The sequence below is a fragment of the Odocoileus virginianus genome, chromosome 1 (genome assembly GCF_023699985.2).
Source record: "Odocoileus virginianus isolate 20LAN1187 ecotype Illinois chromosome 1, Ovbor_1.2, whole genome shotgun sequence".
NCBI lineage: Eukaryota > Metazoa > Chordata > Mammalia > Artiodactyla > Cervidae > Odocoileus > Odocoileus virginianus.
In genome coordinates this window covers 66,149,774-66,177,542 of record NC_069674.1, presented here as the reverse complement: position 1 = coordinate 66,177,542, position 27,769 = coordinate 66,149,774, and the positions used below count along the sequence as shown (strand labels likewise).

General features: G+C 37.9%; 1 protein-coding gene across 22 annotated transcripts in view; it reads right to left on the bottom strand.

The window, feature by feature from the left end:
• NRCAM (neuronal cell adhesion molecule) overlaps positions 1 to 27,769 on the bottom strand; it is a 319,465-nt gene that overhangs the window by 10,707 nt on the left and 280,989 nt on the right. For 8 of the 22 annotated variants that reach the window (XM_070468956.1, XM_070468953.1, XM_070468984.1 and 5 more), the window contains 6 exons: positions 27,527 to 27,731; positions 24,138 to 24,260; positions 22,443 to 22,628; positions 21,419 to 21,454; positions 8,553 to 8,684; positions 7,500 to 7,578 (listed from right to left, as the gene is read on the bottom strand). In XM_070468956.1, the coding sequence (XP_070325057.1) occupies positions 7,500 to 7,578; positions 8,553 to 8,684; positions 21,419 to 21,454; positions 22,443 to 22,628; positions 24,138 to 24,260; positions 27,527 to 27,731 (761 nt within the window). Of the gene's footprint in view, positions 1 to 7,499; positions 7,579 to 8,552; positions 8,685 to 14,912; positions 15,066 to 16,100; positions 16,221 to 21,418; positions 21,455 to 22,442; positions 22,629 to 24,137; positions 24,261 to 27,526; positions 27,732 to 27,769 lie in introns of all 22 variants that reach the window. The other 14 variants (XM_070468989.1, XM_070469016.1, XM_070469031.1 and 11 more) reach the window with 4 other exon arrangements.

The window sequence follows — 27,769 nt, the reverse complement described above, 5'->3', positions numbered from 1 at the left end:
TCTTTTTTGTACAGTTCTTCTGTGTATTCTTGCCACCTCTTCTTAATTTCTTCTGCTTCTGTTAGGTCCATACCATTTCTGTCCTTTATTGTGTCCACCTTTGCATGAAATGTTCCCTTGGTATCTCTAATTTTCTTGAAGAGATCTCTAGGCTTTCCCATTCTATTGTTTTCCTCTATTTCTTTGTATTGATCACTGAGGAAGGCTTTCTTATCTCTCCTGGCCATTCTTTGGAACTCTGCATTCAAATGGGTATATTTTTCTTTTTCTTCTTTGCTGTTCGCTTCCCTTTCTTTTCACAGCTATTTGTAAGGCCTCCTCAGATAGCCATTTTGCTTTTTTGCATTTCTTTTTCTTGGGAATGGTCTTGATTCCTGTCTCCTTTACAATGTCACAAACCCCTCCATCCATAGTTCATCAGGCATTCTATCTATCAGATCTAGTCTCTCTCTCTTTTTTAGATCTAGTCTCTTAAATCTATTTCTCACTTCCACTGTATAGTCATAAGGGATTTGATTTATTGTAGCATTAAAACACCAATTCATGTAATTCACCATTTTTTCAAAAGAAAAAAATTTTTTTATGATTATCTCAGTAGATTTAGGAAAAAAGTTTTATGGTAAAACTTTTACCATAAAGGTAAAATCTGAAAAAAAGACTTAGGAAAAACATTTCATTCACAATAAAACCTTAAAATACTAGGGACAGAAGTGTCTTTCTTAAATGTGTCTATAAGAAACCCTGAGTTAATGTCATCCTTGATGGTGAATGTTGAGTTTCTTGTTTAACATCAGAAATAACAATTCTAATTGAAACTGAATTGGAAATGCTAAGCGACATGATGAGAAAAAGAAATAGAAAGCGCATGTATTAAGAAGAAGAGAACCATTATTATTCATAAATAGTATGATAAAAAATTGGAAAGAACCTACAGGTAAACATTAGAATAAAAAGAGAGCTTAGTAACTTTGCTTAATATCATATTAGCATAAAAGTAAGTTTGATCTAAGTACTTGAAAACAATTGGAAAATGAAATTTTAAAAATAATTCCATTTAGGATACCACAAAAATATAAAGTAGATAAGAACAAATCCAACAAAAATATGTGTAAGATTCCCATGAAGAAAATGAAACTTGCATTCAAAATTATTAAATAAGAGGTAAATAAATGGAGGGATATACCATAACCATGAACATGAATACCTCTGGTAAATGTGTTAACTTTCTTTACATCGTTTTTAAGATTCAGTTTACTTCTAGTAAAAACAGAGTAGTCTTTTATATGGATCTTGGCAAGCTGATTCTAAGACACATAAGAACATGAAAAGAGTCAAGAATATTTAAAAATTTCTTCAGGAAGAATCACAAAGTTGGAGGACTTGACCTACTAGCTATCAAGACAGTTTAGTTTTGGTGCAGAGAGAGACAAACTGATAAGTGGAATAGAATATCAGACCCTGAAATGGAAATACAGGAAGATCTTTTTGTTGGCTTTATTCCTACATCAAAAAATTTTAACATTATCCTATTGGAAAATTTGGGCTTTGCTGCTGGCTCAGGTGGTAAAGAATCCACCTGCAATGCAGGAGACTCTGGTTTGATCTCTGGGTTGGGAAGATTCCCTGGAGAAGGGAATGGCTACCCACTGCCGTACTCTTACCTGGAGAATTCTACGGACAGAGGAGCCTGGCAGGCTACAGTCCATGGGGTCACAAAGAGTCAGACAGGACTGAGTTGCTAACACACACACACATTGGAAAATTTTTTTTTGTAGCAACATTTTTAGAAAAATGTTAAAATATAATTTTTTAATTTAAAAAATGTTAAAAATGTTAAAAAACTTTATTTTTCATTAAAAAATTATTTTTAATTGGAGGATAATTGCTTTACAATGTTGTGTTGGTTTCTGCCATAAATCAACATGAATCATGCTATTATAACTGAGACAACTTTTAAAATCCTATTTTCCCACTATTTCCTGGTAGCAAGAAATAGAATTGACTTTTACATTATTTTTGTATTAGGCAGTGTTACTAAACTCTCTTGTGAACCCTAATATCTTCCTGCAGATTTATTTGGATTTTCACACACATAATCACACCAGCTATGAATAATGGCCAGCCAGTAACAGGCTCCCCAGAAACATCCTTTCCAGTTTAATGGCCATGCGTGTGTGCTCAGTGGCTCAGTCACGACTGGCTCTTTGTGACCCCACGGACTGCAGCCTACCTAGCTCCTTTGTCCATGGGAATCTTCAGGCAGGAATACTGGAGTGGGCTGCTGTAGTGGGTGAGAATCTATAGCAACATGGGCTGTGCTTGAAAGACAAGAAGTAAGGAAAAGGGATATTCTCACAGTCTTTCCAGGAAAAGCTGTTCAGAGGCGGCTCAAGATCTTTTAAAGACGTGTGATATAATGTCCTACTTCAGGAATTAGAATCTGGTTAAATGAGAAAAATATAGATGAGGCAGCAGCACAGCGCCTGGCATATGAACAGTACCTAACAATTAAAAGTGCCCATCCACCTGCCATCACACCTCTTGGCTCCACTCCAGACTCCCTGCCTCAGAGAGACTTTTTCCTATGAAATACCTTGTATAACACACACACTTAGAACTTTCCAGATGGGGTGGGGGGTGACAAGTCTGTGATGAAGCTCTGGATGAGTACCTGTGTCTTTTCACCTCAAAGATGAACTCTCTAATGACAGAGTAAGTCAACTGTTTTTGACCTTGTGCCAAGGGAAGCTGCTTGGTCAAGTTTCAGTATGAAAGGGCAGTTTCCCAAACAAGAGGAATTTAGAAGCTACAGAAGATCATTGAAAAATCATATCCTTATTTAGCTACGTGGTATTTAAAGCTTAAAAAAATCCATCCATGTTTTTATGAGAATTTTTTAAGGACAGAAGGTATCGGATGTTAATTCTTAGGCTGGAATGGCAAAGATGAACACATTTCCAAAAAAGTAATAAAATCGTCATAAAATAGTACATATAGCCACAAAACATGTTTTTGATACACATAATCGTATCAGTCATGGATAATGATAACTTCATTCAAGGCTGTAAATTGTTCATGGAATGGAACCTTCAAAACTCAGCTCCTGCATTATTCCCCCTGGGACAACTTCTTGTGCCACCTCCTTCAAGGCCATGCACTTGGCTTTGGCTTCCTGTCCCTGCTCGCTTGGCACCTTGGCTGTATCCCTTCCCTCTCAGACCACTCTTTACACTACGCCCAGATTGTCCTTTTACTTCCCTGCATCCCTTGCTAGACTATTAAGTAGTGAGATAAGAGTCTATTGGTTTTAAAATCTCCACAGCCTAGAATACAGTAGGCACTCAATAAATATTGGCTGAATGAATTCATTGTAAAGTAACAATAAGAGTGTGCATTTTAGAAATTCTTTAAAATTCTAACTTTAACATTTTTTCACTTTCTTTTCATCAATTTTATGATGTCAGACAAAGCACTGGAACCAATTCTTTCCTTTCTCTTACCCTAAAGAATCAATTTTAGAGAGCTCACTTTTTTAAAATACCTGTGCACACAGAAAGTATCCATTGAATGCCTGCAAAGTAAAAACGCAGCAATGATGGATACATCTGTGATCACTGGGTCTGATTTTCCTGTGGTCACCACCTTACCATGGTCAAATCATGCTGCAATAATTTGTGACATTCACAAAACAAACATTCCCTCTAAAAGTCCATCACTGTTTATACTGCTCATGATCAGTCTATGTCTCTGAGCAGAGTAAATCTAAAATATATAACATGTGCAATATATGTGCACATCATCCGTGCCTCATGAACATGGGTTAGCATGCGTGCAACAGGGTCATGTTCATGTGACAAGACTCCCATGCCAACAGCCTCCATTTATACTATGAGTTCACGTACCATGGTTACATGGCTTATGACCTATGTTCATTTTGGTTTTTAAAGGAATGGATCTAAAGAATAAAAAAATACTTACACAGTTGGTTGCATTGTTTCTCTGATTTTTCTACATGTTAGTAAGGATGCAGATCCTACTGTCTGTATAATTAAAGAAACAAAGAAAGCTGCAGGCTTCCACCAGAGGGTGACTGTTTGGGGGTGGGTGTTGGAGTGAGAGTACAAGGTTACAGCATATGCAAAAAAACCCCATCAAATTTGGCCATTGAAGTTCCATCCCTTTTGCACTATGAAATACTCCCTGGCTCAGAGCCAATCATTTATAAATGGTTTCATCCTTAAACATGAGAATAAGCAAATCATCAGCAGAATTCATTAACATTTAGGCAATAGCCTTGATTTTGTGTGTGTCTGTGTGTGACAGAATATTAATTTATTTTCAGAATTGAAAAGAATAAGAATAAGTAAATAATACAGAGCTCAAAAACTTCTAGAAGGTGCAAAATACAGAAGGGTCTCTTGCGATTGTCAGTCCTGTGACATTTAAGTATATTACTTAAAATTCTATAATAAACAGTTGGATCCATTTTCATTCATGTGACACCTATGGAATGAAAGGGTTTTTAGTTTCTTCCAGTAGAAAAGAAACCAAAGGAAAAAAATTTGAGGTCATGCCAGGAAGTCATAAGACAAAGCCACATCTGTAGCAAAGGGTGGCTGGGTGTTTTGGGAAGTAATTTCACTTGTGGGATTGTCCTTACGAACTTTCAGCTTCAATGAAAAAAAAAATCACTGAGTTGTGTTTCAGGTTTAAGATACCTGTCAGAACCTTCTCCTTTGGCAGTTCCCAGATCTATGGAATTTCAAGTTTGCTTTCTTCACACATGAACCAATGAGCTTGTTCTTAATAAACCGAAGGAAAAGTCTTTCTCTTTTGAGAAACTCAAGGCATTAGCTAAAAACAGCTATTTGAAAATACTTCACAAACATACCACATATGAATTAACACCAAGACAAAGAAATATGATCAAAGAAATATAAACACAGTGATAATGAGGTCAGTAACTAATACTCACTGTGTACTGCTCTGAAACCCCAAGTCACATTAAAACTCATTGGTAGATAGTTCGTAAAGGAGCACAGAAATCAGAGAACTAGAAACTTTTGGAGATTATCTTACACTTGAACAGCTCTGTCATTTTATAGATGGAAAAATCTGACACTTGGATTAAATGTCATATCTAAAGAAATCAAAGGTAAGGGCTAAGTTGACAGCAAAAATAAATCTCTTGATTCCAGATGAGTTCACATTCAACCTCGATTACAATCATGTTTTAATGGAGTAGGCAGCAGAGGGACCCTGAGAAAGCCTTACTGCATTAGATCATGGTTTCACATAACTACAAGAGCAAGGTGACATTTGAGATGCACAGAGTGAGCAGTATGCTGCCAGATTCATTTGGGCATGATAATGTAGGACGGAAATCCATCACGATGTGAAGAATATACGAAGAGCGATAGTTTGTTTTTGGTTTGTGCAAATACATAACTTTTCTGGGCTATATCAAAAATTTGGCTTTATCACAATAAACAGCGGTGCACATATCTTGGGTAGAATTCTAGTCATGGGAAAACTAAAAATAACAAGTTGTTTAGTCATTCTGGACTCTCTTACTTTATAGGAGAAATATGTAGGAAAGTGAATGAAATCAGCAAAGATTTCAACTCATCCAGTGTTAAGACGTGGCTACCTCGGCTGCAGCCCTCTGCAGGCTGCTTCAATGCATTAATCTTACTTTGTGGATGGACCAGCGGAGATGCCGAATGAGGTTTTCATACCCTTTCAGTCTCGTAGTCAACATCTGACATCAAGACAACCCTCACTAGATGTTTTTCTGTATCCTAAGATCCAGAATTCTGAAGAGTTTTAAAAATCACAGTCACCTCTTCTGAAAAGGAGATTATAATGAAAGCTGAGGTGCTGAGACATACAGGCAAAGCACTTATATCTGTGTGGAGACTGGTGTGAATCCAACTTTGTAAAAAAAACAGTTTTTTTTATCAGTTCTCAAATTTCTTACCCTTGGCTTTATTTTGCCCCTTGTGATGTTGACATGGTCATACCAAAAATGAGCTCTAGAGATAAGTAAAAATGAATACACATATCTTCTTTATAAATGTCATCTGGCAATCACAAATAGTGACACATTTTATTTTACCTAAAAGCCTTTTCTTCTGGCGAGAGAGAGTCTCAATACTGGCCCAGTGCATATTTAAAATATTATACTTTATGTAATCAAGAGGCTTACAGAAAGGAAGAACAAAGTGTAAAAGCATTTTTGATTAATAGATGCATTTTTTGGAACACCAAAATCCTAATGTTTTAATTGAATAAATATATCTTTTGTTTCTGCTTTAAACACATCTAAAACAATCACTCATCTCTCTTAAATACCTATACCCCCAGGCAAGAAAATCTTTGTTTAAACAGCTTCTTTCTTTTTTTTAAAACTATTTAGCACTTAGGTTACATTACATTTGTCCTTAATGACGGAGCCAAGCCAAGAACATTTTATTTACCAAGACCCTGTGAATTAACACACTGCCTCCAGGGCTGTGATATTTCTTAATAACTAAGAGCTTTTAAAACAACCTAGTCATTGAAGTGAAGTGAAGTGAAAGTCGCTCAGTCGTGTCTGACTCTTTTGTGACATATTGGACTGTAGCCTGCCAGGCTTCTCTGTCCATGGAATTCTCCAGGCAAGAATACTGGAGTGGGCAGCTGTTCCCTTCTCCAGGGGATCATTCCAACCCAGGGATCAAACCTAGGTGTCCCACATTGCAGGTGGATTCTCTACCACCTGAGTACCACAGAAGCCCAAGAATACTGGAGTGGGCAGCCTATCCCTTCTCCAGGGGATCTTCCAAACCCAGGAATCAAACTGGGGTCTCCTGCATTCCAGATGGATACTTTACCATCTGAGTTACCAGGGAAGCCCTCCTAGCCATCATTTCATGATTAATAGGAGGGTGTACAGGAACCTGTTTTGGTTAAAAAAAAAAAAAAACCCTTCTAATCCAAGATGAAAAGAGTAACATCAGTTTTACAAAAGCACTGCTTAGAGAATGACAGGGGTAGTTTGCTTTATAATGCAGGTTGATAGAGCACTGTTGTTTTAACCCTTATTATAACACTTGAGTTTTTCTATGTTTATCAGTTATAGCAAGGGTCTCTAGAAAACAGGTCAGAGTGGGAGATACTCTATCTCCAAACCTATTACTACAAAGGAAATTTATAATGAAAAGTGAGATATTTTTCTTGCCTATGCCATGCAGCTGGTGGGATCTTGGTTCCCTGACCAGGGATCAAACTCAGGTCCTGGCAGTGAAAGTGCCAAGTCCTAACCAAAAGTGAGATTACTTTAACTGTGAGGGATGTGTAAACATTTATATACAAAGTGTTTCTAAACTAATTTTTGAGATAAACAGGCAGTTCCAGGCAGAGCATGTTTCTGGCTGAATCCCATTCTAGGCAAGACTGAGTGTGGTATATGTGCAGGGCAGGGAGAATGAAGGGCGACGAAGAAGCAGGGGGCTCACCTGTATTCTCCAAAAGTGCCATCATCTTCCTTCATAGGCTGGATTTCAGGATCTGCATGGGCATCTTCCTTTTCTTTAACTAAAAAATTACAAAAAAACATTATTATCTATTGATCCTGTGTTTCCTTATTCAAAGTCTTTAGGAGTACACTCGATGAGGTATACAGCAGTGGGGAAATTATTCTATACATCATAGACATTACACAACCAGATGTATCATGTGGCTGCATTTATTTACTGGCTCCCCCTCCCCAGCAGGGATCAAATGTAAGCCATGGTAGTGAAAGCCCAGAATCTTAACCACTAGGCCATCAGGGAACTCCCTATGCACATATTTTGAGTATTAGTCTCTTGGAGGTAACCTAGAAGAATAGAACAGGTTAGAATAACCTATAATATTTTGCTAACAGATAAAGTTAACCTCATGAAAGCATTTTGGCACAAGTTTCTTACTCACTTGATAGAAGTCTTAAGTTTCTAAGATTTCCCCCTATTTTATCAATCTATCTGTTAACTATATTCATGGGTACAAGTTGCTTTGGAAATCTATTCTTTTGTAGATTTTTTTCCCCGTCACTGAAAGGGAAATGGCCAGGTAAAAAGAAAATAGAAATTCACTGGATCTATTAAATTGAACAAAACATTAACCGTGTAGGGAAAGCACTATTACACATCATGATATCAGGATCCAATTCATGCATTACTTCCTTTAGAAAACTTCATGTTTTCCTTTTGCCCCTGCCTGTTGGTTTTAGATGCTATTTCAGCACCTAAGACTCATGTGAAGCCTAAGGAATCAGAATCACTAATATCTTCAGAGGACAGATTCATCTGCTCCCCCAAGGTGTCTTTTGATCCTTGGCAAGTTTTAGGCTTCCATTACATACAAAGGGATCAGCAAGTGTCTGAACAGAAAGTCTGAATGTATGGCTCTGGGAAGATACACTTGGTGTATCTTCTTAGGGTAGTCTCCGTGACGACTCTCATGATTTCTTTTTAGTTTCACGGATTATCATGCATCATTAGAGGGCAATTTCAATCTTTGTTTCTTACCTGGATATTTACCACCTTTGTTTCTTCTGATGAAGCAAACAATCAGCAAAATTAAGATCAGGAGAGCGACAGCACACATTAGCCCAATGAACCAGCCCTGAGTTGCTATATCCACCTGCCGGCTTGCCATAGCTGAAAAACAAGTCAATAGTGTCAGTGCCAATGGGTTAAGGAGGAGGTGAGAAGCGTTGTAGCGTCTTGCAGTAAAAAACTGCCATGTACACGAGCTTTTCTATATTCTACATGTGGCCCCACACTGGAATCTGCCAATTACCAATCAGGAGTTACATAAATATTCAACTGGTGAAAAATCTTCAACAATTAAGAAAATTCAAATAAAGAAATCTTGCTGTTAACACCATTCAATGCTAACAAACCCTGCTGAGCATTGCATTCAGTTATTTTCACTATATATTTTCAACAGAAACATAGTCCCAAACCAATTAAAACATTTATTGTTTACAAGACAAGTTGTATTGTTCAATGATAAGAATAGATCATTTGAAACAGAACAGAATGTATACATCCAATGAAGTATTTTTCTTTCAAAGGAACCACTTTCAGAGGCTAAAATATCATTGCAATAATGTTGCCATTTTCCCTAAATGTTTTAGAAACTGTCTGTTAAAAAAGAAAACTTTCCACACATGAAACCTGTCCACATAAGATAACCAATCTTATTACTTTATATAACATCTCAATTTGTACACAAAATATTCCTTAGATTTATTTTTCATCTCATTTGCCAGAGTTCTGAAGGTGCTGGGGATATTTCTGAAAAATCTTATTTACCATAAAAGGATCAACATGTAATATTCAATATCATTCAGGATCCAATCCAAAAACTATTAGGTCTATCTTTATCAGTGGTATTACTGGAGTAAGTGGCCAGTTTAAAGAGAAAAATACTCAATCACATGTGTACATATTAAGTCTTCATCTATTCTGAGTCAAATAATGTGAAGCCCTTTATTCAACCAATCACAGTACGCAAATCTCCTAAGAAAAACACAGAAAAATTAGCATTTCCAGTGTTGTTCAAAAGTGTCAATCAAATGGGACAAAGTGCAGCATCAATGGCTATTCAGAAAAGCCCTTGAGAATTTGTTTCAAGACACTGGTATAAATTTTTTTTTAATCTTGATTTTTTTTCCTCTTTTTACCTTAATCAAGGTAAAGGGTTTTCTTCTTTTTATTGGTAAGAATGCCTGTATATCATTCTTTTAATTTGATTGAATTTCTTCTGAATCCGTTAACATGACTGGGTTAGGTGAATGTGATTGCTGGATGCAGAAAGAGGCATGGCGACAAGTATCCCAGGCTATTGTATGTTGCAAAAACAGCGCCTTATTGCCTTTTTTCTCCACTCAAAGGATAGGGAGAAAAATGAAATGCTTAAAATCAAGTGTGAAGAGGAATGTGAAAAATTATGTGGATGTGTGTTGAAGAAATAAAATGAGAAGTGAAATACATTCTTTGGAATATGAATCAAATTGCTGGTAGCCAGTCCGAGTAGCTTCTTGGGCTTCACTGGTTGGAGGGCTTTTGAGTTGCATCATCACTAGATACAGCTGAAGCAGGAGTATGGGCAGGACTCCCCTTCCATACAAACACCATAACCACTACAGGGAGGATGAAGATGAGGATGATGATAACGAGAAGGGACATTCTGAAACTCACTCTACACTAGGCACTGTACTGAGGGCAAAATCTCATTCAGTCTTCACAAAAATCCTTTGAGGTAGGCATGAGGAATAAACTCAGGCTCAGAAGGGTAAAGACCTTGTCTGAAAGTCAGAGCTTTACCCAAGACTGTGGATTCCAAAGAACATGGTACCAGCCACTGCACACTACTGCTATAATGCACTGGTGCCCAGGCATCAACTCTACAGGAGTCTTTACAGAGAATAAAATGTTGTGCGCACTTGCATCTTTTAAATATTTTAAAAGTCCATCACTACACAAGCTCTGGCAACATAGTTCTGTCAGTTTACACATGGTCTCTGATTATGTACATTTTCTTCAAAGCTGAACCAAAAGTTAACTGATATAAGTCTATGGAGCCTTTGCTTGAAGTTACAGAGTCCTTGTTTTTAATATGCTTAATGCTTTACAGCCCTGTAATAAATACTATCTGCATTTACATTTTTCATCTAATTATGTGCAACTGATGAGGGCAAAATGCAAGAAGATACTCAAGTATTAGCACAGACATTGTCTTAGAAAGATGCTGACTGTCAAAACTGAACTGCCAATTGGTGGTTTGTGGCTATGCAGCTATGCCCAAAGTGGAAATGTTTCTTGACAGCTGATAAAGGAACACCCAAGTTGACTTTGAGTTTTGCCCCTATGTCTAAAGAAAAAAAGTATGTCTCACTACCCCATTTATTTAAGACTGGGCAGACACAGGATGTTAAGAGGTGCATGTGTATGCATGCTCACACACACACATTCAAGTGCACCAGAAGTTGATATAAAACAAAAATTATGTAAGTGAAAAGAGCTTCTGGTGATTTCCCATCCACATAAAGAGGAATATGAAGTCCAGAATGACTATAAGAGTCTTTAAATGTTCCCAGGACATTCCAAAATCATCTTAACTACAAAGGCACATATTACTACAAATCCAAGTCATGGCCACCACTATGCATCTCTCTCTCTCTCTCACACACACACACAATGAAGGCTGTGAGGTTTTTTCTGCTTGAAAAAGAGTTAGTAGGATTGGGTAGGAGAGCAACAGAGGATTGTCCCTTTATTTAAAATTTTTACAGGAAAAATCTATTCATGTATTAGTTGAATAAGCCATATACAACACATTAAACAAACAGATAGACCTAAAGAATATGAAAACAGAAAAGAAACCAGAGACATGAAATTGATTTTGTTTCCTGGAAGTTAGTCTTAACAACCGTCTTCTCTATCACCTTGCTTGTTGTCTCATGTTTAACCTGTGTTCTGTGGGAGTAGGTCTTTGAGGAAAATAAAACAAACATGGAAGACAACAGACTCACAGACTTAGGAAATAAACTTACGGTTACCAAAGGGGAAAGATGGGAGGGGGGATAGATTGGGAGTCTGGAATGCACATATATACACTACTATATTTAAAACAAATAACCAATAAGGACCTACTGTATAGCCCAGGGAACTCTGCTCGACATTTTGTAATAACCTAACTGGAAAAAGAATAGATACATGGATATGCACAACTGAATCACTTTGTTGTACACCTGAAACTAAAACAACATTGTTAATCAACTATACTCCAATATAAAATAAAATTAAAAACAATTTTTTTAAAACATGGAAGAAAAAGTGTGAGATAAATGGCTTTTTTTGAAGAATCCATTATGTATAAAAGTGACCCGCTGAAGAGTTAAAATAGTTAGAAATGTTTAAAAAGGGAAAAAAATTACTTTGGTCAAAGTTTGGAGGCAGTTGACCAAAAAAAAAAAAAAAAACAGAACCCACTGGGGGAAAAAAAAAACAAACTGTTGGGCCCAGTAAAATTTAATCTGTTTTAAATCTTTTGTGAAAGGAGAGAAGAGACTCAGTGACTGGGGGAAAGAGGTGAGAAAGCAAGAAAAGGAGGTAGGAGTCTTAACAAACGTGAGGGTAAGAAGCACAATAGCAGGATACCATCTCGAGTCTTCTTTTTCAGTGTGTGCCATAGGAGAAAACTATGAAATAGATCTTAGGGACTTCCCTAGTGGGCCGGTGATTAATACTTCACTTTCCAATGCAGGAGGGTACAGGTTCGATCCCTGGTGAGGGAGCTAAGATCTCACATGCCTTATGGCCAAAAAACCAAAACATAAAACAGAAGTAATATGGTAACAAACTCAATAAAGACTTAGTAAAAATGGTTCATATCAGAAAATTATCAAAGAAATAGATCTTAAAAAATCAGTATCAAAGAAAGAGACGGTGTCATGAAACAAAAGCACAGGTGAAAGTTGAGTCTAGGTTTCTAAAATGAACAGAACTCAGAGAGAAGCAGCTCATTCACGCAGAGAGTTAAAAATTCAGCCAGGATGCTATGTTTCCATGCCAGGCACTAGCATTTGCACCTTGAGATCTAGCTGGAGGGGTGAGAATCAAGAGTAGCAGAAGATCATGAACCCTACAGTTCATCCCACAGCCCTACAGGATAGACAGAGAAATTAGGAGGACCAGGAAGCTGGATTAACAGCATCTGACATCCTAGAGCTCATTTGTTAAGTAAGGTCACTACAGTTTAATGGATGTTTATCCCCTTAACAGGGAGGCCTGGTGTGCTGCAGTCCATGGGATTGCACAGGACTGAGCGACTGAACTGAACTGATTTGCTTAACAGTTACATTTACATGTCAAAGGTGACAACAGATGGTTGTGGCCTTATCCTAGTCTCCATTGCTGACACACAGGAATGGCCCACCCCTGCGCGCTCATCTTGAAACTTACTTGCCAGCTGCTGCTATTATTGTAGGTATAACCACATCAAAGACAAAATTTTTTTCTAAAGGGTTTGGTTTGCTCTTTGTCCTAGAAAACGATCAAAAGAAAAAAATGCCACAACTTGATTTTGTGGATGGAATCTAATTCTAGCTAGATCTGCTAAGTTAGGCGTATAGGCGACCATGAAGGGTCTAGAATAGATGGAAAGACGTTCCAAGAGCTGAACAGAATGGTCATTTTTCTTTCTTTTTTTTTTTGATCTATTTTATTTTTTTCCATTTATTTTTATTAGTTGGAGGCTAATTACTTTACAATATTGTAGTGGTTTTTGCCAGAATGGTCATTTTTGTTGCTGTTGTTTTTGCTTATTTGTTGGCCGTGTGGGATCTTAGTTCCCTGACCAGGGATCAAACCAATGCCCCCTGCATTGGAAGGAAAAATTCTTAACCACTGGACTGCCAGGGAAGTCCCTGAAGTGGTCACTTTGCAGAAAACCTGTTCCCCTTGGGATGTGGGCCGCTGTGGCCTTGAATGGTGGGTGTAGAGAGAGCTTATTCTTGGTGTTGAAAATATAAGCTCTCCTGCGTTCTAGCTGGGTGATAGGGCAGGCCTTTCACCTCTCATTACAGGTCGTTGACATGGGGTAGAAGTGGGTAATAGTCTCCTTCACAAGATTGTTGTAAGGACTGAATGAGGAAAGCCAAGAAAACCGTTTGCCTAGTAGAAATTAGCACTGAATAAACGTTAACACTCGGGCTGTTATTAGCATCCTAACTATATGGACAGAATAGCTAATTGAGCTTTTGGTATTTTGAAATGAAAAGTTCTCAGTAATAACAAACCCCTTGTCCTGCTGGCTGTGAATGGCAGCTCCTCTTTTAAGTTTAATACAGAATTTTCCTAGAACTCTGTACACTTATGGATATGAAAGTACAAAGAACAGAATGACAGGAAAACATTTTTCCTTAAGCATTATGATTTTAGCATATGAATATTTTCATAAGGTATTTTAATACTACATTTATTTAATAAATTCTTAAACATTACCTATGGTTTTTATTTTTTTTAAACCACTCATGTTCTTTTCTACATTAGAAGAAATGATTTTAAAAATCATAAGGCTTGGGTAAGGAAAGACACACAAAAAATACATTTTTGCCTATGGGTTCTACAGGAAATGCAACATTTCCCCAAGAATGCATGAAATGAGTGAATAAAACATGGTTTTATGAATCATAAAATGAACACATACCACACAACCCTTTAAATTGAAGCAAACAGGGATTATTTTCCATCTTATGAGGAAATATGGATATTTTTACACCTTACAAGAACATTTTCCTTTATCTTAGAGACTTTAATGTCCTTGTGTATTTTGATAATATTCACATAACTAAAATATATACAAGCAGTCAAATGTGATAATGAAGTACATGAATTTAATAATTTTTTGTTCTACACCAGTTTAATATTCTTCACATCAGTTGTTTCGCCCAAACTGCAGGGTTCGGTTGGATTACAGTCCATTTTGACATTAAAAATTGTGACTTTATCAATGAGTTGTTTCAGCTCTAAAGCATTTCAAAAATTCTATTCTAACTCTGAGGGAAAATTGAGACCTATAAATGATGTGAAAAGTTGAGTCACCTAAATCATGTAGGTTAAGAATCATACTTCCCTTTGGTTTTGTAATGGTTTTGTCAAAAATGTAATTAGAAGGTGATTTGCTCAGTTCTGTAATTCATTTGATATAAAGAGCCAAAGACAATTAAAAACCCAACTTGCCACCCAAATGGGCCCCACAGAAGGACATTCTCAGCCCTACGCACAATAGGCTCCATCAGCCTCCCGTCTCCAACTGGAGCACTGGGTGGCCTCACTTCTGACTGGGAGCCAGAGCTGGTGTGGTGTGCCCCTCACCTGGGCCTGTCTCAAACACATCCTCTGAACTCACAAAAACAGAATCTCCCTCAGCACCAACTCGAACTTTGTATGCTGTTCCTGGCATTAGACCCTTTAACCCAAAGAAGCTCCGAGAACCATTTACAATTTCTCTCCTCCATTCTTCTTTGCCTATGGAAATTTTGCAAAAACAACACATTTGAATGTTTTAAGGGAATGGAAATCATTTAATGCTTCAAAAAAGGAAAATACGCTTTATAGGCAAAAGACAAAATCTAAGGTGCTTCAGTTTATCATTTTAGATGACATAAGTTGAGTTGTGTCAAATAAATCAATGAAAATGAACCGCTACATGACAACATCCTCAAAGAAAAATCAACTGGATATCAGATGACATTTTAACTGCATATATACCCACTGGATTAAATCTTTTTAACAGGAGAGAAGCTTCTTGATCTGTACCTTGCCTTGTGAAATTACTGACTTTCTCTAACGATATTTATGAAAAGAACTGTAATACATTAAATAACTTGATCGAACTATGGAAAGAACTGTTTTTTTTTTTTTTTTTTAATTCACAAGACAAATCTTTCAGTAAACTTAAATGCCTTCAAATTTACCCAAGTTATAGATTCAACCTTTCTCAAGTACTGGTATTTCTAAACTTATAGGTTTTAAAAAAATATTTATTTGCACAATAAGGGCCTAAACAGAAAGCTGGACTATATTCAACATTTTGTCACAAACATTCACTGGCCACCCAGCTCATTAAGTCCAGAGCACTGTATTAAGGAGGAGGACTGGATTCTCATACACTCTGAAAATTAAAGTTCCCCTCTCCTAGTAGATGTGGCCAGGATATAAGTAGAGTACCTGACTTGGGAATACATTAAACATAGAAATAAAATTATTTTTTATTACTCTTATTTACAAGTCATGGGTAAAGAGTTTTAAGTACCACAATCTAAAAATAACATAAGCAATGGAACTTATTACGTTCCTTGTATTTCATAACATGAACGAGACTCCTAATTATGTATAAAATATATAGGTTGATGGTTTACTCTAATTTTTTCACATACATTGGATTCATTTATTTAGATCAAGTTATTTTTCAGGACGATCCACAGTGAATCCTGAAGATGTTCTCAATCTCTTCAAATATAGCCCCCCAATTAAAACCCAGGTAATGAAATCATTTCTTACTGCCAGCTACACCATATTCAACATAAAAGTTCCCAAGCTCTGGTCCCTCATATTCCCAACTGATATTGGCTGAGGTCTCAGCAGCAGCAGTAGTAAGTTTGCTGATCCTGGGGTATACTGCTTAAAATAAATATTCAACAGAAAAATAAAACAGACAGACAAGTCAAATTGCAAAATCAAACACACAAACAATATAAAATAAGTTTAAGTACTCTGAAATTGTTCAAGTCAAATGAAATTGATAACAGGGTTCATTTCTACTTCACTTTAGAAAGGTTTTCATTTCTTAAATTATAGGATTAGGAAATAAATGAGAAATCAGAAATAATGACACACACATATTAAAATGTATGAGTTTTATGATGTGGGTCCTGAATAGTATAAACTGTTGTCCATGAAAGACAGTCCCAAGAACATCAGAGTCTCCATGTACTGATGTACAGTGGGGATGAGGTGCTGAGCAATGCTAGGGGCAGAGGTCACAGTGCATGAGACTGCAAGGTCAAACCCAATACTAGCGGCTGCTTTTCCATGCTACTTATCATCTCGGTGTAGGTCTTTAATAAATTGGTGTTTAGATAAGAAAAATAATAGTGGCTTCTGATGTATTTTGAGTTACAAATTTCTTTAAGAATCTGCCTCTGGGAAATTCAGGGACCCCAGGTGAGAAGCATCTGCCCTGGAGAAGGTTGGATAGTTAGGGTACACTGAAAAAGAAGCTGCAAAAAAAAAAAAAAAAAAGCTCAGTACTAGTTATCAGAAGTGAAGACACAAGAAATAAAATGAATAAGAACTATTTCATTTGACACAGTCCAGAGAGCAAGACAATCTTACTTGACTGTTCATTACATACCATGTTCTGAGAAAATCACAGTGTAAGCTAAACTAAGGCCACCTGATGCGAAGAACTGACTCCTTGGAAAAGACTCTGTTGCTGGGAAAGATTAAAGGTGGGAGGAGAAGAGGACGACAGAGGATGAGATGGTTGGATGGCATCACCGAATCAATGGACATGAGTTTGAGTAAGCTCCAGGAGTTGGTGATGGACAGGGAAGTCTGGTGTGGTACAGTCCACGGGGTCCCAAAGAGTCGGACACAACTGAGCTAAACTGAACTGAATCTAAACAGCTTCCTGTAACATCAGATTATGGAACCTACATGAAGCAAAAGACTTGCCACCTAGTTAAGATGATACCTACAGTCAATAAAAGATGTTATTTGAGCTGTTATTTGAGATGTTACCTGAGCCTGACAATTCTATCAGTCTTATCACAATGGTCTACAGTAAAAATGACATAGTTATAGCTATATTAACTTGGGTAGTTAAACAGTGATAAATCAAATTTTTATCCCAGGGGAAATATCCTAAGATAGTAAACCAGAACACAGGAATGGGTTTATTCAGGCTCTGAAATTAAATTCCAAATTATGTTATATAATTTAGAAGCCAAAGCCCTCTACTGAAACAAATTCAATGAAATAGTATTTCTTAGAATCAAAAACAGAAGTATATTAAACAAATTCAATAAAGCATTTGACCTCTGAGATCTAATTCACCATCACATATATATTGCATGCTCCTCTGTGCTAAGGATGGGGGACAGCAGAAAGCAAAACTGATTATGGAATTACATAGGGTCCTTCTGTGGACCTAACTGATTTAGTTGTCTGAGGCTTTCCTCTTAAAGGAACAGTAATAAAAATATGATCAATCAACAGAGACACAGTTAAAACATTTCCTGTATCTAAAGCATCAGTGGCAAAGAATCCAGGCAAAACACTAATCTTCCTCAAAAATGTTTGGAATCATGGAACTGAGGAATGTAGTCTTGGCCCAATTATGGAAGACGTTCAAGGCAGAGCCATACCTTCCAACAGAAGAGCAATTTGCTGCTGCTGCTGTTTTGCTGATTCTTAAAGATACCCAGAGAAGACAGTACAATTTCTTAAGGCTATAGTGTTGGGCCCTTCTTATCACAGAGAATTCTAACCCTCTTTGCTTTTAATCCCCAGTCGTGCACTTACTGAACCGATACTCTTGAGCACCTGTGATGTGCTGGTGGGATGTGCTAGTGTTATTTCTTCTCTGGGCTTTATCTAGACTCTATCTAATCCCTCTTCCTACTGTACGTCATTCTCTGCAGAGACCACCAGCAAAGTTAACTAAGCTTTAACTTCCAAAACTACATCTCTGATTCTGTCACTTCCCTCTTTCAGATGTGGATGGCTTACTTCTGCCCACAGATGGACTGCTGTGTATAACCCAAATATCCTGGTGGTTTTTAAACCCCGTGACTTCGTTTATGCCACCTCCCAAGAATTTATACAAACCACCTTCCTAATTCATCTGCCAAAATTCCATCTGTCCTTCAAAGCCTAGTTCAACATTACTTTCCTTGGAAAGTTTTTCCTGATCCTGTTTGGCAGAATAAATTGTTCACTTCTCTAAGATCAGATAACGTTTTCAGTTCCATCTATTTTCACTCTCTCTCTTTTTTTAATGTATTGTCTTACCTGCTAGATTATAAGCATACCAAAGGCAGAATTTGCGTTACTGTCTAGCACACAGTGCCTTAAAAAGGGCTGGTGCTTTTTATGGGCCAGATAGACATGAGCTGTTGAACTGATTGAACCTTCTCTATAGTTAGGGATTTGGAGCAGGGAGGGAGGTTGCTCGTTTGTTTTTGGTTTGGTTTGGTCCAGGCCAAATAAAGTTGTGCACTTTAAATTTGCTTTTGACTCACTGGCCTTGTTTCTTGACCTGATCTGTAGCTGCGGGATGGACTCTGGTATACTGATAAAGTGAGAGTCTGACCACAGAGAGGATTCGTCTTCAGTCCCTTAGTCAGAGCTCTCCTCTGCTCTGTCCTGTTTAACCACAGTCAGCTGCTAATTCGGTCAAGAACTAGGTTCAGTTCTTGACTTACCAGTCAGTTTTTCCCTATTCCTTTGCCCGAACTGGTCACCTCACCCAAATGCTCTGATGCCTGCTCCCAAGGTGAGAAAGAAGGTAATAATCCATAGATAAAGCAGAGTCTATCCATCAGCAGTACTGGGACCATAAGTCAAATCCATTATCCATGTGCTTTCAGTTCATTTCTACAGATGCCTTCACAGGTCTATTTCCCCAGAGACCCTGAAACTATTGAAAGGGACAAAGAAATTGAACAAAGGCAGCCAAATGACTACAATTTCTTACACCAGTATTGAGAGTTTTGAGCAAAGACCAGAAGAAGTGACTCCTGAAGACCTCAAGAGTACAAGAGTACCTATTTCCATGCTCAAACTGAGAAGAGTGGTAAGAAACAGGGTTAGCCTAGAGTTATACACCTAACTGAATTCTCTTGGTTTCTAATTCATGATTTTGATAATCATTTTGTAATTCTATATTTGAGAGCTTTGGTTTCATGAACATCTCTTAAAATCTGTAAGAAAATTTAAAAGTGTAAATTTCAAATCTATCTCAATAAAGAAGGAAAACAGAGAAGAGAATAGAGTTCATTCCTAGAATGAAAAAAGAAATATTTTAAGGAAGGAAAACCCAGGGAAACAAATTATTCTTCAGCACTTTAAAGTCTTATCATGGTTAAATATCATCACTTTATGTAACCAATGTTTAATTACTGGTATACTATTAAATGAAACAATATAGAAAAGAAGGTTAGATTTAGCTTTTTTGAAAAAATTTTAAACACCATAATCTTATCTGAGTTCCACCAGATTTCAACACTGGGGGCTTCAAAAACCTTCTGAGACTATTTTTGCTCATCTCTATAACAAGAAGTAATTCAAAATTCAATTTAGTAACATCAAATGGTGAAACCTCAACTATTTTAATTAAGATTTCCTTTAGTTCATCTTAATTCATTAAAATCAGCGGGTGATATTTTTTCCACTGGCATGCATGTCCTTTTCCAATATGACAAGTCAGTGGAAAACGCAGACAACCCTGCCACAGCTCAATTACTCGGCTACTGCCTCTAGGCAAAGCCCAGTGACAGGCTGCTGCACACGGAAGGAGGCCAGGCTCTCTCTGGAATGGTCCCATGAAAGGGTCTAAGGGAGCCCAGCAGCAAATTATTGTAAGACAACCAAGGATTTTAATGGACATGTAACCATCCCCAGAAAAAAGCACACATAAAAAACAGAGGCTCCCATCCTTACACGACCTTGTGAAAATTTTGAATTTTTACAGCTTTGTTCTTTGCAGTCTAAAAACACCTATAAAACATTATTAAGTTGATTGAAAATAGCTACAGTTCTTATTCCATCATTCTGAAATCTAGCTGATCTACATTTTATAATTTACCAAGACTCTGAGTATCAGATTTGTAAGAAAAGAGAAGATAAGATCAGGTCTAAGCTCCTAATATTTGAACAATTTAGGGCAAAGTGCGTATTTATTTTGGTTGACTTGCTCTTCATTACTATTTGTACTTATTTGGTCTGTCAAAGTCCAAGAAAATCCCTGGCCAGGGGTGTTCTCTATGGGTACAGTGCCCCGTGAGGCAGGGAGGTCTCTACCACTCGCTAAAAAGCTGACAGATCTGCCAAGAGTCAAAGACTGAGGGAATCTCTGGGTGGAAGAAATTCTGCAACTCATTCAAGTACCATTCTCCCGACCAATCTTCCTCACCCAGAGATCTGTGAGCAATAAAGGAGAACAAAAGAAATTCCCTGTGATCGCTGGTGCTTCCCCAGAGAGGGGAGACTGAAGTAGCTGGGTGAAGACAGAAATGGGGTAACACAGCTGAGTAGAGCATGAGGGCTGTCTAAACTTGCTCAGAGGGGACCCCGCTGGGGAGACTTTCAGCCCTGGGCCAGTTGGAGTGTACAGCGAAGTCAAAATTCCAAGTGGATAGTGCAATGTGATGCCAGCAACATGTACTCTGAGTTTAGGAGGATGACTAAATTGGCTTAGAACGGGAAGCTCAGTTGATCTGATTTCTTAACTGGCTGTTTTCATCACAGGGCTAGTGTTTCTGAGCCCTTCATAGACAGCATGGTCATCATGAGGGACTGTGACAAAGCCACAGTTTGGGTCATGTCTGATCCAGCCACAATCCTTAGCATTAAAAGCCAAGAATAGGATTTTGGACCTGGGATAAGTCTTGAGAAAGGGTGAATTCAATGTGTGGCTTTCTCTTTGTAAAAAAAGGCTAGACGTGAATTTTAAAGTCAAGGTCTTGCAGGATCTTATCTTTCTGCTGGTGTTTCAGAGCTTATTTTATTTTCACTTTTAACCCATGCTGCACTTCCCCATGGTTAACATGGAAAATTTCACACATGTAGAAAGTCATGCAGATGAATTATTTTACCTTTGCCTGCACCTACATCAGGTGGGAGAATACCAGCTTTCATGAAGGGAAACAGAAACAGGACACTATATAGTTAGCATGTAAAGCTACATAAAAACACTTCTTAAAATGCTAAAGCATGCAAGAAGAATGGAGTGTACCACATCAGATACAGGGGACAAAGGTATGCTGGTGTTCCCAAACTTACCAGTAATCAAATCCCCACATTACTTAAAGTGCTTTATTCATACTTGCCTATTATGCAAGACACTCAGGAGATTTCAAACCAAATTTCAATTTCTAATGCTATGGAAGATAATCAAATAAATAACCCTTAAGCAGTTCTATAATTTAGAGGCATGCAAAATCTTCTACTTTTTTTTTTTTTTATCATTTTCACTGAATCTAAAGTTTTTCAAAATCATTTTAAAAGTATGAAAGGAAGAATTCCTTCCTTTCCTAAATACTTTAATGGGGCTCTTTTGTTTTCTCCATACCAGATGGCATAGCAAACTATGAAGTCCCATGCTCAAATATAAAAGTAAATGCATTATCTAATAACTGTTTTGATTTCCTTGCCAGAAAACCTAAATCAGTATGTAGACTAGCAAATTTTTTCTGATGAATCTAGACCACAACCAGAATTACATGTATTTTTTTGTGTATAGGTCTGCATGTCTGTGTGTGCATGAATGCGTGTTACACATATATGTATGTATATGTGTGTGTATATCTATATGCAAAGTTGTAGACTGGAAAAAAACATTGTTTTGAACTGTGAATTCAAGTGTGGCAAAATGTAATTTCCTACTCTTGCTTCAATATTTTAATACACATTTAAAAGGGACTTAAAAAACAAATAGCAAATCATTATTCCAGTATGAATTAAATCATTGTTTATATATATTTTAGAAATAGAAGTTACTAATACATGTTTGTATTAATTGGGTAACATGGATACTTCCATGGTAAGAAGGAAAGAAAAAACATAAACTTAATGATATTTGTCTCATGATACTTCTAATTACATGGATTTTATACATACCCAGCTTACCTTCATCCACAGTGGTTATTGCTTCTTCTGTTATTTGACTTCCTGATCCTGCTGCTGTTTGCGCATAGAAATAAAACTTATATCGAGTGCTGAAATTTAAATTTTTTAAAGTCCAGCGGGTCTTGTTGGCAGGAATTTTCAGATCTACCAGAGGGCCTAACTCATGTGTGCTATTAACTGTCAACAAGAACATAAACAAAATAAGGTAATAAAGTAAATGAACAAACCAAACAAAAACAAACACATTGACAGAGAACAAAGCAGTGGTTACCAGAAGGGAAGGTGTGTCAGGAGAAGGGGAAATGGGTAAAAGAGGCAACTGTGTGGTGATGGAAAGAAGCTGAACTTCTAGTGGTGTATACAGAAGAGTACATATAGAAGCTATAGTGTATACAGAAATCAAACAGTATTGTACACATGAAACTTACATAATGTTGTAAGCCAATGTAACCCCCATTAAAAAAGAACAAAGTCATTCCCCATTCACTGCTGTAGGAACACTATCATAAATAAATGCATCAACCCAAAATGTTAAACCCAGATTACACTGAGTTGTGTAACCTTACTCACTCTTTGTCCAACATAATTAATAACCTTACCTAGTCCTATAAATGGGAGATTGGGTTTGACATACAGAAACTACTGTATATAAAATACATAACTAAGAAGGACCTACTGTCAGCACAGGGGTGCTTCTCCATACCCTCATATGGCCTATGTGGGAAAAGAATCTAAAACATGAGTGGACATATGTGTGTATATATATGTATATATATATGTATATATATAACTGAATCATTCTCAGCTGTACACCTGAAGTTAACACAACCCTGTAAATCAACATACTCCAGTAAAGATTACAAAAAAGAGAATGATCTCAAGATTCACCCTGTGATTATAATACAAATGCATCTGTGTAAGTATGTACATACATAGACAGGTATTTAATTTTGCTTTTGCAAGCCTTTTAAATGTAAAAAAACTATGGGATTAACAATTTAAAAATTCCTATAACATGGTGCAACAAAGGGAAATATAGTCTCCATTGGCTTCTAAGCTGGGACAATTTTATATACATAGACATAGACATAGACAGATATACATAGACAGATATTTAATATATATACACAGACAGATATTTAATTTTTCTTTTGCAAGCCTTTTAAATATAAAAAATAAACAATGGGATTAACCATTTACAAAATTCCTATAATATGGTGCAACAAGGGGAAATATAGTCTCCATTGACTTCTAAGCTGGAAGAATTTTATAGCTGAATCTCAATAGCATTTCTTATCTCCATTTTAGCAGATGGAGTCATGTGTTCTTAAATAACCCCTAAACATGTCTTCAGGGCCCTTGTGCCAAATGTACTCTTTTTCTTCCCATTTTCTCGTTCTATATAACACCCATGTAGGTAATGACAGTATCTACCTAAACCCCATGCTCAAGGTCTGTACTATTCTACAGATCACTTAATGTTCAAAAACATATATGTCATTTTTCTTTAAAAAGTATGATTTGAAGTTCCTTCTAGAATAACAGTTGAAAGTATATGTATATATGTGTGTGTATATATATATATATATTCTACAGCTATAAGGAAACAACTCATTTGTATTTTAAGATAACCATTAAGATCTTTTCCTTCTTAAGCCATCCAGTTCCTTTCTCCCCATAACTTACTTGGCTGATATTTTAAGGTATACTCTGTCAAAATGCCATTCGGGTGACTTGGTGGCTCCCATTCCAAAGTGAGAGAATCTAGTGTTGGATTAACAATCTTCAAAGAGGATGGAGCGCTGGGGACTTTAAATGAGAAGTATAGTCAACACAAAAGTTTTTGAATGTTTCAAACTGCATTAAAGTGACATATTTCACCAGATCTATACCATGCATCAAAATTTTTATAACTCATTCATGATGCAGCTGAAAATATGTTAATAGAAACCTGTTTTGCCTCACCATTTCCATCTAAAGTCATTAAAACCATTCTCTCCAAATACACAAGGACTTTGCCTTTATATGAACCCAAACTAATGTTCAAACTAATACTGTTGTTGTTTTTTTAAAGAGACAGTACTTGTTTGTTTCTTGAATGGGGTCTTAATAAAAGCAAACTAGTAACTGAACAGAACTAGTAATCTAACCAGACCTGTGAGGAGAAGCAGCTGCATTCTGGGCCATGAAGGACTGTTTTCCCCAACAAACCAGGAGTCTGCAAACAGTCAGCGCACGCTGCGTGCTGGGCTCTGGGCCTGAGCCAGCCTGTCCAGGTGCAGACGAGCTCCTATCCCAAGAGTTGACAGATGCCCAGCATCTCATGGTGACGGACAACAGCCTGGTTGCTGGCAAACCCCTGGCTCTGGGGAAGGCCTGCAGGGAATCAGGTTCTCTGTGGCAGAGGCTGGCAGATTACCAGAGGACACATGACTGGTCTTCTTTTATTCCCTTTCTCATGAGGCTGATGGATGATGGCAGTCCTCCTTCATGATCATTACCTTCTCTACCCAACCTATCATGCTCCCTAGACCCTCCTGTCATTAGAGCCAGAAACCAGGTAGTCAGAGGGAATTTCTCCCTCTGCCTCATTTTTGCCATCTCTGGAACATGAAATTCTGCCACATCCACCCTGGTAACCTCAACTGTATCCCTTCCCCCCTCACCTCTCAGCTGCTGTCTCCTTCAGGCCCTTGGTGGCCTTTGACTGAGTCTAGCAGAGTCCTGGCATATAATTCCAGGTTTCCTCATATCACTGCTTTGAGAATCTGACACCCATAAACTCTCCCCTGAAAAATACATATCCCTTGTATATAACACTAGGGGGTTTCGTAGAGCTCCTTAAACCTATCCATCAACCTCTTAAGAGACTACAGTTCCAGGTTAAGAGCTCCTGGTGTGAGGGCTAACATCCATAGCATTTAAGATCAGCGATCATACTGGTCCTCCCAAATTGAACTTCCTCTCCCTCACCATTCTTGGCTGCCTGACTTACTGTTCCCTGAAGGAGCCACGCTGCTTCCTACCTTTGTGTGTTGGACACACTACTTCCTCTCTAGTCTGTCCTTTAATCTCCTGGCCCTCTTTCTCCGGCACCATCCCCTGAGCTATCTAAAGAACCAGTGTAAGGTCTCACCAGTGAAAGCCTCTAGTGGAAGGAGCCCTGACCTCCAAGGAGAAATGAGGTTGAGGACAAGGCATTGTAATGAGACGGGAGTTGGGACACAGGTGACTCTCAGAGGCTGCTGGGCAGCTGCCAACACCATGAGCCCTTCAACCAGAAGTCAGGACAGGGTTTGTCTGTAAGCTGCTTTTATCTGTGTCTGGGTATATGTTTGAAAAAAAAAAACAAAATTACTAATTAAAAAAGATACATGCACCCCAATGTTCACAGCAGCATTATTTACAACTGTTCAGATACGGAAGCAACCTAAGTGCCCATCAACGGATGAACAGATAAAGAAGATATGGTACATAAATACAAGGGAATACTACTCATCTATAAAAGGAATGAAATAATGCCATTTGCAGCAACATGGAGGAACTTGGAGGGTATTATGCTAAATGAAGTAAGTCAGACAGAGAAAGACAAATACTATATGATAGCACTTATATGTGGAATCTAAAAAAATACAACAGACTAGTGAATTTAATAAAAAGGAAGCAGACTCACATATACAGAGAGCAGACCAGTGGTTATCGGTTTGGAGTGGCAGGGGGAGGAGGAATAGAGGTAGGGGAGCCAGAGGTACAAATCATTAGGCATAAAAATAAGCTTCATGAATATATTTACAACATGGGGAATATAGCCAGGATTTTATAACTATAAATGGAGTATTACCTTTAAAATTATGAACTTCTATACTGTACACCTATAACTTACATAATATTTGTATTGCAACTGTACTTCACCAGGCTCCCAGGTGACTGCGCCCAGACTTCCAGCCCCAACTCCTACATCAGCATGTTTGGGTCTTCCCTCTCCCTCCCCCTGCCATGGCCTGCACTTGGAGTGACTCTTCCCTTCTCTTCCCAACATATTCTGTCAAGACCTCCAACCTTTGGGGACTTCCCTGGTGGTCCAGTGGTTAAGACTCCATACTTCCAATGCAGGGAGCACAGGTTGACCTCTGGTTGGGGGAATTAAGATCCCACATGCTGTGTTAGCATGAACTCTGAAGCTACACTGAGAAAAAAGTAAACTACCACCTAGAGGATTCTTTTCCTTTCTAGATGTTTTTCTTAAGCAATCACATTTAGTTCTTATGCTTTTTGGCTAAGGTAACTGAAGGTTTAAAGAAGTTATATAACTTGCTTCAGGTCAGAAAGTTAATGATCCAGGTCAGCATCAAATTAGCAACGTTCTACAAGACATTCTAATAAGATGGGAGCATTGTACATCTCATTGGAATGAGATGCTTCCATATCTTAGCAATTGTAAATAATGCTGCTGTGAATATTGGGGTGCATGTATCTTTTTTAATTACTATTTTTTTTTCAAACATATACCCAGACATGGATAAAAGCAGTTTATAGAAAAAACCTGTCCTGACTTCTGGCTGAAGGGCCCATGGTGCTGGCAGCTGCCCAGTAGCCTCTGAGACTCACCTGCGTTCCAACTAAGTGTCCCAACTCCCATCTCATGACAATGCCTTATAGAACCTTGCGTAAGTGTCTGTCAACAGATAGTGATAAAGACGCTGTGGTACACATACACAATGGAATACTACTCAGCCATAAAAAGAACGGAATTTTGCCATTTGCAGCAACATGGATGGACTTGCAGGGTATTATGCTAAGTCAGACAGTGGAAGATCTTTGGCAGTATGACTAAGTGTGGAGAAAAATAATTAAGTTGAAAGAAAGGTAGTTTTGGGGAAGCCTGTGAAGCCTCATCCACAGCCTCAGGCCATAGATGAGCTGACACTTTGCCAGCTCTGGGTGTGCTGTGTTCATCTATGGGACAAATCACACTTGGCTTCCAGAATATACCTTACTTTGGGGCCCTTCTGTTATCCAAAGCCTCTCAAGATGTGCCATACTCTCCCAGGATCTCAGAAATACATCCAGCCTACCTCCTTCGGGAGTATTGAAGACCTTGTCAGTGCTGGCTGGGCCCTCCCCTTTCCCATTGACCACACGGACATTCAGTGCGTAGTGGCTAAAGGGCTCCAGCCCAGGCAACATGCCGTGAGTTTTGCTGCCCTGGAAAGTAAGGATCTTCTTTTCAAGATGGCGCCTGTTTCTTGTCAATGAACTCTGTGCCTTCCAGTAGTAAATCTGAAACAGCAAGAGGAAAAGTCAGGGATGGACAAGGG